At 32.3% G+C, this 11,672-nt stretch overlaps 2 protein-coding genes across 2 annotated transcripts; both read left to right on the top strand.

Annotated features, from left to right (window-relative positions):
* The first annotated feature begins 2,150 nt into the window (after nucleotides 1-2,150).
* LOC104227977 (11-beta-hydroxysteroid dehydrogenase 1A-like) lies at nucleotides 2,151-6,587 on the top strand. The gene is made up of 6 exons (XM_009780357.2): nucleotides 2,151-2,425; nucleotides 3,012-3,204; nucleotides 3,870-3,955; nucleotides 4,353-4,484; nucleotides 4,608-4,769; nucleotides 6,052-6,587. Exons 1-6 carry the CDS (start codon nucleotides 2,231-2,233, stop codon nucleotides 6,265-6,267), a joined length of 984 nt encoding a protein of 327 aa, XP_009778659.1. The 5' UTR covers nucleotides 2,151-2,230; the 3' UTR covers nucleotides 6,268-6,587.
* Nucleotides 6,588-7,489: 902 nt separating this feature from the next.
* LOC138883086 (uncharacterized) lies at nucleotides 7,490-10,416 on the top strand. Its single transcript, XM_070163746.1, has 4 exons — nucleotides 7,490-8,082; nucleotides 8,456-8,824; nucleotides 9,121-9,428; nucleotides 9,908-10,416. Exons 1-4 carry the CDS (start codon nucleotides 7,490-7,492, stop codon nucleotides 10,414-10,416), a joined length of 1,779 nt encoding a protein of 592 aa, XP_070019847.1.
* Nucleotides 10,417-11,672: the final 1,256 nt, after the last annotated feature.

Raw genomic sequence — 11,672 nt, 5'->3', positions numbered from 1 at the left:
GCTATAGTCTTCCCACATCATTATGCCGTTTACGTACTTGGAAAACCATGTTGAATGCATGTCTCGGTACTCTACCCCGTGCTTCCGTTTCAGTAACTTGCATGTACCCCTTTCATCACATGCACTTTTTTAATAAGCTAAATTGGAAACCTGACAAAATCTCAGTATCTTTGTTTGGTGTTTGAGCCTTTTCAACGATCGTTCATGTGTCACTTCGTATCAGTCCCATTATTTGACGTCACTAAAGATCTCCAAGCAGTCAGTCTTAGAAACAGTAATATGTTAAACAATTACTCTTTCCGATTCAATTTAGATGAACTAGTTTGATTCGGCACGGAGTTTAAAAAAAATTATAGTTTTAAAAGTTTAAGGGTTAAAATTTTATGGAATCATGATATTTATGTATTTATAAAAGTTTCTCATTAAAGATAAAATGAGAAAAAAATAAAGAGTTTAAAGTTACATTATTTTCAATTATAAAAATGTGTCATTCTTTTTTGAATTCACTAACAAAAAAAGTGTGTCATCTAAATTGAAACAGGGGGAGTAGTATATATTGCGGATCTGACTTAAGAACGCGAGCTTTCTCCGTTCAATTTTTATGATATTATTTGATTAGATACAAAATTTAATTATTTAAAAAAATAATTACCTTTAAAATTTAGTATAATTTTAATTATTTCATGATATTTATACAGCTATAAATTTATACCTGTAAATATAAATATAAAGTTAAAAGTGTTTACCCTTAAAATTGGATAACAATTAAACTTATAATGTGGTTTTAAGGACACGTGATTTCACCCAATATCAATTGATAAATGTAAAGATTAGAAATAGAAATTAACAATAGGATAAAGCAAACCAGTATTGAACGAAATTCAGCCCTCGAGCTTGAATACCCTCGAATTGATTTGTGCAAGAGAAGTTAAAATATAACAAGTTTATGAACAAGAATATGAACTAAAGAAAAGGCGCTATATTTCTTTTTATATCTCAGAGTGTAAGGTAATTACAAATTGATTAGGACCCTCTTTTTATAGTAGAGGAATCCTATCTATGGTAGAATTCTAATTATGGAAGTGAATCCCATGATTAGAAAAACAGCCGCTCTTGATTTGATCTGTTCCGAGATTTACGCCATGATCTTCGACCAGTCACGGATATCTCGCCTTTCTGTATTGTCCTTTGCTCGATGTCTGTCTTATTTGGTCTCGATCGCTATCAGCCTCGATTTCGATAGGTACCTCGGCCCTCGAACTCGATACCTTGTCCCCGTGCTTTGGTCTGATCCAATGCGGCACCGATATTTGATGCAATTCCCTAGCCTCAATCAAATAGTAAAATTGGGTAGGCCCGATTTTAACCGTATACAAAAAGTTAAAAATATACCACTCTTTTTAAAGCAGGCTAATAAAAAACAATTGAGTAGAAAGATTGTTAACTTTTACTACTTACAAAACTTGTTTTTACACACATAAGGTACAAAACGGAAACTATGGTCTTTTGGCTCCTCAAAGCCCACGTTGAATCTGCAATTGGAAAAATCTTCCTCACTACATACACAAGCCAATAAAATAGAGAATATGTGCAAAATGCTTTATTTAACTGTACTGAACATCATTTTTTTCACTTGATGTATAAAATAAAATTCCAAGAAAAGAAAAATATCTATAATAACTTCTAACTAATATTTGTACTTCAGAAAACATAGAGGAGTAACATCATATATCGTTCTTAAAACGTAAAATATAATACTTCTTCCTATTTACTTGGTACTTTTGCTAAAATAGTTGTTCCAAAAATACTTATCATTTTAGAAAAAAAAAAAATTAAATATTCTCTTTGTTGCTCTAATAAATGTTTTAGAAATAGGTAATAAGATTTGAGAAATCAAAGAATAAAAAAGCAATCAAGTAACTCTAATACTAATGTTCTTAAAGGGAGTGCAAAAGGCTAAAATGACAATTAAATGGGATATGAGGGATATAGCAAGGATACCGAACATAAAAACTATTCAAACTCACTTCAATTTATGAATTATGCTAATTGTAGAGTTAAATTAAGTAAATTTAATGCATCCATCGAGTTCTGGCCAGGTTTTTATTGCTCCCCTATATTATGAGCTGTTCATTGGAGTGAAACGTGCACTCTATAAATATGGTTCCCCAACATACAATCTCCCACCATTATTGAGGAGTAGTACACGACTGACATCAAATTCACAACTATGGCTTCTAATTACTATTTTTTTCACACTCTCACCACTCTACTCTTTACTCCATTAGTTCTTGGCACACTCTGTGTCATTTTCCCCTTCTTTTGCATCTTTAGGATCGTGCTTTTTCTGTATCGGCTTGTGGTAAGTGAGAACATGAAAGGCAAAGTTGTTCTCATCACTGGCGCTTCATCAGGAATTGGGGAGGTTCGTCGTCCTATTAGTTTTTCTTTCTTTTTTCCTTTTTTTAAGTTTAAAAAATCCCATTAGACATAATCTTTACATGTATGGTGTTTTATATGTTGGGAAGTATGTAATATTTTTAAGGGGAAAAAAACATTTCTGTTAAGAAAAGGTTCCGAATTTTTGAAAAAATATGTTTTATACGTTGTAAACAAGAATGTTGTTCCTTATCCAAGACTTCGCCGGAATATTTCATTATGTAGATTACTAAATTCTTTTTAATGCATATAAACTAAAATTCCCTTGACTTTTTCAGTATATTTAATATTTTAATTATTTTTTAATATATACTATATATTAAAGAAAAATTAACCCAAATGGCCGACCACCCTATCACTAAAAATAGTCGGTAAATATATAATATATGCATAATTTATGTATTACATCTGCATAATTATGTATAATTAATGTATAATTTATGTATATTGATAGAAAAAGTAAAGAATTAATATGGCGGGCTATTTGGGTAAAGATCCCTATATTAAACTTAATTCGATATTTTTTCTTCTTACGAATACAATTTTAGAAAATTATATTTGTGGATTAATAGGAATTGGCTTATGAGTATGCAAGAAGAGGTTCTTCAATAGTAATAGTGGCGAGAAGGGAGGAGCAGCTTCGAAAAGTAGCGGAGAAGGCAAGGAGCTTAGGGTCTCCGGATGTGCTTTCTATAAGAGCTGATGTATCCAACGTTGACGACTGCAAGCGACTTGTAGATCAAACTGTCAATCATTTCGGTCGTTGTAATTAGCTATTCTGATTTCCAATTTATTAGCATGTATTAAGCTTTGTGACAGGGACGGCTCAACAGATCTCGTGGCATAAGGCAAAACCATATTGAGAAGCTCTTAAATTTATTTATAAAATTTGTACATTAACAGGAAATTTTGCTTTCTAAATAACAAATTAATCATTTAAGACAAAAAATAGCGAGTTTCAAACAAAAAATATAGGAAGAAGAGCACAAAGAATAAAGTGGTAGATTATCGAATGTTGAGGTCGGAAACTCAAAATGAAAATTTTGATTTTCATAATAACAATAATAGTGAAAGTAGTAGTAGCAGCAATAATAATAGTTTACAGTAAATTTGGGGTCTTCAAATTTTGGGAGCCCAAGGCAACGGCCTCATTGGCCTAGCCTTAGGGCCGCCCCTACTTATTGATCTTGGTACATAAATTTACATGTTATTGTAGGTCAAATAGTGTAAAATTACTTGCACTATCATTTCACAGACATAAACTCTAGTATTAAAATAAGAAGGGGAGATTAAAGTAGACTAATAGAGTAAAATTCTTGACATTGTAAAAGTTAAATCCGAATAGGAAGTGTATAGTCTTGTGATATTTTCTATTGCCATAATTAACTACGTACTCACGGTAAAAGAAGTTAAAAATTACATGCATGCAGTGGATCATCTCGTCAACAATGCTGGAATATCCTCTGTGTGCTCTATCAATGATGTGACGGACATTACGAAGTATACATCTGTTATGGTAATGTTTACGTAGGCATCATTTCAAAATTAATACCCCCTCCGTTACATATTAAATGAGATAGTTTGACTCGACACGGAGTTTAAGAAAAAAGAAGAAGACTTTAGGAACTTGTGGTCTTAAAAACTTAAGGAGTAAAAAGTTTGTGGAACCATGATATTTGTGTGGTTATAAAAGTTTCTCGTTAAGGGTAAACGGGTAAAATGAAAGAGTTTAAAGTTTAATTATTTCCAAATTTAGAAATATGTCATTTATTTTGGAACAGACTAAAAAGGAAAGTACCTCATTTAATATGAAACGGAGGGAGTAGTAGTTCTATTCTATAAATAAAAAGATAGAACTAATTTTCGTAACTATTTTTTTGCCTATTGTTGCATGATATGGTTTGGGATAAAAGGATATCAACTTCTGGGGATCTGTTTATCCAACTTACTTTGCAATTCCTCATCTGAAGAAGACAAGAGGCAAGGTGTTTGTCAATTCTTCATCCGTGGCAATTTTGCACCCACCATCTTTAAGCTTCTATACTGTAAGAAACTACTTTTAGTTTTATTTAATTTATTCCCCTTAATTAATTAATTAATTAATTAATTCTTCTCTTTATATTAATTATATATTGTTGTTATGTTAATTAATTGTATTGGCTTTGCAGGCGAGTAAAGCTGCTTTAATAGGCTTTTACGAGACTATGAGACTTGAATTGGCTCCGGAAATCTCAATTACCATTGCAACGTTAGGATTTACTGATTCAGAAATAATACGAGGAAAGCACCTAAAAGATGGGGTCTTGCAAGTTGAATCAGAATTAGCTAATGTAAGATAACCAACCATTAATTTCACTGTTTATTTTCTCAATTTATATGGCCGTTTAGTTGGTTAACAACTTGAAGGATGGGCTTACAATCCCTGTTACTCCCTCCGTTCTAATTTATGTGAACCTGTTTGATTGGACTCAGAGTTTAACAAAAAATAAAGATTTTTGAAATTTATTGTCCTAAACAAGTCAAAGAGGGGCCCAGAGTATTTGTGTAATTAAAAAGGCTTCTCATTAATGGTACAATTGTAAGTTTAAACTAAATTGTTACCAAATTTAGAAAGGGGTCATTCTTTTTAGAACGGACTGAAAAGAAAATAGGTTCATATAAACCGAAAAGGGGTATTTAGTTACCTATTTTTCTGTTATTGAAAATTACTCTGGTGGATTAGCCTATCTATTCTAATCCCCTCTAAAGTTGAACTTCCATAACACTTTCACATCACCTAATAAAAGATAATTGCAAGTAATTCACAAAAGTGGAATAAGATGGAGAATAAAATAAAAATGTACTTTTTCTATTTCTATTTACTTGTCATGTTAGCTTTTGTACATTCTTTATAATAGTAAATATTATTTGACTTAGTTACCCTTATTTATTTTTTGATCTCTTACTAGTAAATGTTCACTCTATTTATTCTAAAATGATAAATATTTGAAACATAATGTAAGAATTCTCTATTTTATTAGTGTGTATAAATTAAATCTTCTCCTCTAATCATGATCAAGGACCAAAAGAGAAGAATGTTCCACTCATGACCTATTTTGGAAATAATACTCATACACGAGTTAAGTAATCTTGATCATGAAATATTTATTACAGTATTGACTTATGAACTTGTACCTTTCACATCGCCCACAGCAAGGCTTTTTATCCTTTTTCCCAGTAACCTTAGTGAAATTAATAAATGTTCAAGGGTGCTAGTATTGTACAGTTGAGTTTCATTAATTATTAACTTATGTTTCTTGAATGACGCGTCTCAATCAGGAGAATTAAGCCCCACAGAAACCAATTCAGCTAGCGTCTTTGTCAATAAGCCTACTATCTAGTAGTACATGCACAACTCTGTCTATATAATATAGGTAAACTGACCACCAAAAGTTTCAAATTTTCCTTCCAGATTCATAATTTACTAATGCATTGACGTCTGATTATCAATTTTCCCACAGTCTAACAATTCAATGTTACTTAAGTTATAATCATAAAGAATTTTTAGGCAAGCAGTAAAATTTTAAGTTTATTACTAATCAGTGTTCAAATCGTATCTATTTATATTTGCAGAATGTTGTTGTTCTCCCAGTTATCAGTTCTAGTGACTGTGCAAAATCAATTGTAAGTGCAATATGCCGGAAAAAGAGATATATTACGGAGCCAAAATATTTTTGGGTGCTGTTTTTCGCGAAAACTGCGTGCCCTCAAGCGTTTGAATGGTATTATCGTACATTTATGTTGAAGTTGTGTACCGGTGGTTTACAATCACAAGGCAAGAAAGCATAAAGAAGTGAAAAAAGAATAGAGTGGATATGTAGCTGATGTTCTTGCTCTTATTATTATGTTAAGTAGCTGGGTTAGCTTGCGACTATATTTATGTTACTGTAAACTTTTCTACGAAGATTTTACTCTTTTTATCATGATCTAGAGTGAACCCTTACTAATGTCGAGAAATAGTTCTAAGAACCTCTGCACATGATTATGTAAAATTATGGGGGGTAATGGAATTTTTCTTGAGCTGTCTATTTTTCTTTTTTTATTTTTGGCTGTGAATTGGATGGCGTGCACATAAATTTGCCCGAAGAGTAAAAAATACTTCCTCTGTTCGAGTTTATGTGAATCTATTTCTTTTTTGGTTCGTTTAAAAAACAATGACCCTGGAAACAATTTAGCTTAAACTTATAATTTTACCCTTAATGAGAAGTTTTGATAACTACACATATATTTTGAGTCCCTTTTTTACTTGTTTAGGATCAAAAATTTCAAAAATCTTCATTTTTTCTTAAACTCCGTATCCAATTAAACATGTTAACATAAAATTGAAACGAAGGAGTATTAGTGTGTGGGGTTGTTTGGTCAATATATGGTTAGTTTGTGAAGTGGGTGGGTGGGGGGGGGGGGTCATTTGGTTATCTGTTTTATGAGAAAATTACGGCCCAGAACCGTTCAGCCACCTAATTTGGGAAAATTGGCCCAACTCCCTTACTCTTACCACTTTTAGCCTAATTTATATGGATTATGAAAGAGAAATTTTCATAAAGCACTATCATTTAGTAGTAATTAGTCATTTATAGATATCATTTGTTATATTACGTGTTATAGATATCTATTACATGTATTTAATGTATTTAACCTAATGTATTCATGAATACAGTAGCAAAAATAGGTGTGAATCAGGGAAGTCCAACTAATCTTCAATGTATTCAACTGTATTTACCAGGTGTATTAAAAAATATAGAAACGTTTTTAGCGTAAAATATGGACCTTTCAACTGGTTTAAAACGGAAAGGAAATCAATTTACTTGATATTCTCCTAATATAACTCAACTAACACAAACTATTGCACCATAAATATGTATTCCTCCATTCACGAAAGTTTTTCAATCGGAAAAAATAACCTAAAGCAGAGCAACATCTGGATTTTAAGTTCTCCCTTTTTCTATAGTTCCAGTGCTACCCAGTTCTATTTTCAACAACGAAAAGTTGCGATTGATACAATTGTATACATATGGCAAGTTTAACAGTATTGTTGCGGCATTCTGGCAAGTGGAACATTAAGAGCAATTACGTCGATTATTCAATTGAGGGAATACTGAAAAGGAGTATGCGTTGTATAATGATTTGGTTGTGTCAATCTCTAATCAACAACATAGATTTGACCTCAAAGTCCATTAAAATTCAATACAAAGTAGAAGAAAATTACACGCCAATGGAAATACACAATAATATGGGTTACAGGGTGTATGTAGAGTTGAAAAAAGAGAACAGAGAATTCGGGATGTATCCTTTGTGCATAACAACTATTGAAAAAGAACTTGTATCCGGAGGTAGTTTAATTCAAGGCGACATTGTGCAAATAGACGAATCAGTTCAAAGGTATGATTCTGATACAGATGATACACTTGTACTAGATTTTGTCAACTCAAGACAAGCAATTACGGTGTTCGAACTGAACAAGGATTTGATAATTTCAAAAACTAATCAAAGGGAGGTTATGGCTGGACAAGTATATAAGGATAAGGCAAAATTGAAAGAGGTGATGGAGCATTATGCTATATCTCAAAGGTTTCAATTCCGGGTTGATAGGTCTAATTCTGTCAGGTTTGAGTGTATTTTATTATTCTTTATTTTTGCCGTATTTTGTATTTATGGTTGGAGTTGTAAGTTATATGTTGATATGTTTATGCATATTTGTAAGACAATTGATCTTCACTGATGTGGTTAACTATTTTTTTTATGGTCTTCAAATACATGTATTCTTGTGTATTTTAATTGTATAAACTTATTACAGTGGCTCTCATTGTTTTCCTCATCGGTTTACTAGTTGTATACAATTGTATTCATATAACTATAAGTGTATTTAGTTGTATTATTTGCATAAATAAATATAGTCGTATTTGTATTCATGTATATATGAGTGATTTTTTTGTAAGCATTTATGTTAATCATATGTATAATGATAAATTCTTTGCAGCTATGCATTATTATGTATGTCAGAAGATTGTGAATGGAGGTTTAAGGCTTCGAGCATTAACAAATCAGAACTATTCAAAGTGAGAGAGTTCATTGATAAGCATACATGTCCGTTGAAGGACAAGGTGTATGAGCAGCGACAGGCAAGTAGCAGCCTTATAGGTGGTATGATTAGGCCCAAGCTTACTAATCATAAGATAAAATACACCCCAAAGGATATAATTGATGATGTGAAATCAGATTTAGGTGTAGATGTTAGCTACATGTTGGCGTGGCGTGCTAAAGAAAAGGCAATAAATTTTTTGAGAGGTGAACCGGCTGATTCATACAAAAAATTACCAGGATATGTTGATAAGTTATATGTTGATATGTTTATGCATATTTGTGAGACAATTGATCTTCACTGATGTGGTTAACTATTTTTTTTTATGGTCTTCAAATACATGTATTCTTGTGTATTTTAATTGTATAAACTTATTACAGTGGCTCTCATTGTTTTCCTCATTGGTTTACTAGTTGTATACAATTGTATGCATATAACTATAAGTGTATTTAGTTGTATTATTTGCACAAATAAATATAGTCGTATTTGTATTCATGTGTATATGAGTGATTTTTTTGTAAGCATTTATGTTAATCATATGTATAATGATAAATTCTTTGCAGCTATGCATTATTATGTATGTCAGAAGATTGTGAATGGAGGTTTAAGGCTTCGAGCATTAACAAATCAGAACTATTCAAAGTGAGAGATTTCATTGATAAGCATACATGTCCGTTGAAGGACAAGGTGTATGAGCAGCGACAGGCAAGTAGCAGCCTTATAGGTGGTATGATTAGGCCCAAGCTTACTAATCATAAGAGAAAATACACTCCAAAGGATATAATTGATGATGTGAAATCAGATTTAGGTGTAGATGTTAGCTACATGTTGGCGTGGCGTGCTAAAGAAAAGGCAATAAATTTTTTGAGAGGTGAACCGGCTGATTCATACAAAAAATTACCAAGATACTTATATACAATGGATAAGACATATCCAGGTTCGCACATTAGAATGGTAAAATCGCCCAAACATGAGTTCATGTATGTGTATATATCTTTGTATACCTTTATAAAGGGGTTTGATCATTGTAGACCCATTGTGGTTGTAGATGGAAGTCACCTAAAATCTTACTACACTAGGACATTCATCTCGGCCAACATGTTGGATGGTGCATGTGGGTACGTGAATTCTTAGTAAATTAAATTCTTACTACAATGGATGTATGCAAAATCAAAATGTAATTTGTATTCAAATGAAGGCAGCAGTAATGATTAGTAAATTATATGCAACTGTATAATAAATACAACAACAATTGTATTCAATTGTATGCAGCAGTTACTGTATGTAGCTGTAATTTTTGGTAAATTGTAAACTAGCCAGGATAGAAATAGCATGCAATTGTCTTTATAGATCATATATTGCCACTGGCATATGGTGTTATTGATTCAGAGAATGATGCTGCTTGGACGTGGTTCTTTGAGAAATTCAAGATAGCATACGGTGACAGGGAAAACATGTGCATCGTTTCAGATAGAAATGAGAGTATCATTAAATCTGTATCGAGAGTGTATCTAGATGTACCACTTTTTGCCTGTATATGGCATCTATGGAACAACGTATATAAGAAATTCAAAAAGAGCCATGCAAAGTTGAGCAAGATATACTTCTCAATGGCAAAAGCATACACACAAGCTGAATTTGACAGTCTGATAGAGAAGGTGGAGAATGTAGATATTAAGGTGAAAGAATACTTGGAGTTAGCTGGATACGAAAAGTGGGCTAGGTTGTATTCACCTGTTAACAGGGGATGGACCATGACATCAAATATTGTTGAGTCAATCAATGTCGCACTAGTGTCAGCGAGGGAATTACCAATATACGACTTCCTTGAAGAAGTTAGGAAGATGTTTGGACGTTAGAATTGCAGTAACCGCAAAAAAGCTACACAGACTTACATAACGCTTGGAAAAAAATACCAGGAGATGCTGACTTTGAATGAGGCAATGTCTACATGCATGACTGTAAGTTTTATTTTAATGTAATTGTATCATATATTTAGCTCTTTCTTTAGATAGCTTAATTTTTTCTGAAATAATTTATACCTTTTTTAGGTAGATGTATTCAGTTGTATTATCATGCAAAGTCCTATAATGTTTTTGTTTCTTTTCAGCTGCCTAAGTTAACCAGATTTTAGATGTATAACAGTGTATTCATAAGATAAGACGTAATTATAGTTTATAATCTGTCGGTCTGCATAAATGATGTATTCTTCTGTATTCAGTTGTATTTAACTGAATAAGTCTGCATTATACATACAGAAATTCATTTGTTTAACTGAAATAATTATGCATTATGCATATATGATGCATTATTTAACTTAATAATTCTACATTATACATACAGAAATATGTTTGTATTCAAAACATATTTGATTTAATTCATACTGTTGTATATTTAATACGTCTATTATATGGTATATAAATGAATTTTTTTATATGTGCTCAAAACTTATAGGTCTATGTTTAAATGTAGGTGGTACCATCGACTGAATACTTACATACGGTTACGAATGGAGGGAGGAATTGCACTGTCTGCCTGTTAGAGAGAAAATGCATTTGCGGGAGGTTCCAAGTTGATGAGTTACCATGACCACATGCTTGGGCTGTATTGAAGAGCAAGTTTCTAATGCCAGAAGATTATTGCTCTAACTATTACAACGTGCATTGGAATATACGGCGTGCCTGTATATTCCAACGTGCACGTGCATTGGAAGATTATTGGGCTGTTGTAATGACATATGACGTGCCTGTGTACCCGCTAACGGACAGAAATGAATGGAATATACCAGCACATGTTGTAGAGGAAGTTGTATTACCACCCAAATGGAAAAGATTTCCTGGATGGCCAACGAAGAAGCGCGATAAACCTTTCAGTGAATTGTTGCAGCAAAAAAATCAACATTTATGTAGCATATGTGGGCAGGGAGGACATAATAAGTGAATGTATAGAAATGCTCCGCGTAGGATTTAGTTAACACTCTGACATGTATTAATGCTCCAACGATTTGTCATTACTTCTGATGACATTGTGAAATAAATCATTTTGAACCTTTAAATGAATAGATTCGGGATATAGTTAGTTGTATTATTGTGTTGAATACATTCGAATACAACCT

This window comes from Nicotiana sylvestris, chromosome 12 (genome assembly GCF_000393655.2).
Source record: "Nicotiana sylvestris chromosome 12, ASM39365v2, whole genome shotgun sequence".
Classification (NCBI taxonomy): Eukaryota; Viridiplantae; Streptophyta; class Magnoliopsida; order Solanales; family Solanaceae; genus Nicotiana; species Nicotiana sylvestris.
The sequence above is the reverse complement of the archived record's forward strand: the minus strand, read 5'-3'. Positions and strand labels throughout refer to the sequence as shown.

Excerpts from the sequence above, each read along its gene's own strand:
- LOC104227977 (XM_009780357.2), top strand. The coding sequence starts at position 2,231 with ATGGCTTCTAATTACTATTTTTTTCACACTCTCACCACTCTACTCTTT. Across the intron at positions 4,485-4,607 it reads CATCTTTAAGCTTCTATACT|GCGAGTAAAGCTGCTTTAAT; the intron begins GTAAGAAACTAC and ends TTGGCTTTGCAG. Across the intron at positions 4,770-6,051 it reads TTGAATCAGAATTAGCTAAT|AATGTTGTTGTTCTCCCAGT; the intron begins GTAAGATAACCA and ends TTATATTTGCAG.
- LOC138883086 (XM_070163746.1), top strand. The coding sequence starts at position 7,490 with ATGGCAAGTTTAACAGTATTGTTGCGGCATTCTGGCAAGTGGAACATT. Across the intron at positions 8,083-8,455 it reads GATAGGTCTAATTCTGTCAG|CTATGCATTATTATGTATGT; the intron begins GTTTGAGTGTAT and ends AATTCTTTGCAG. Across the intron at positions 8,825-9,120 it reads GATAAGTTATATGTTGATAT|CTATGCATTATTATGTATGT; the intron begins GTTTATGCATAT and ends AATTCTTTGCAG.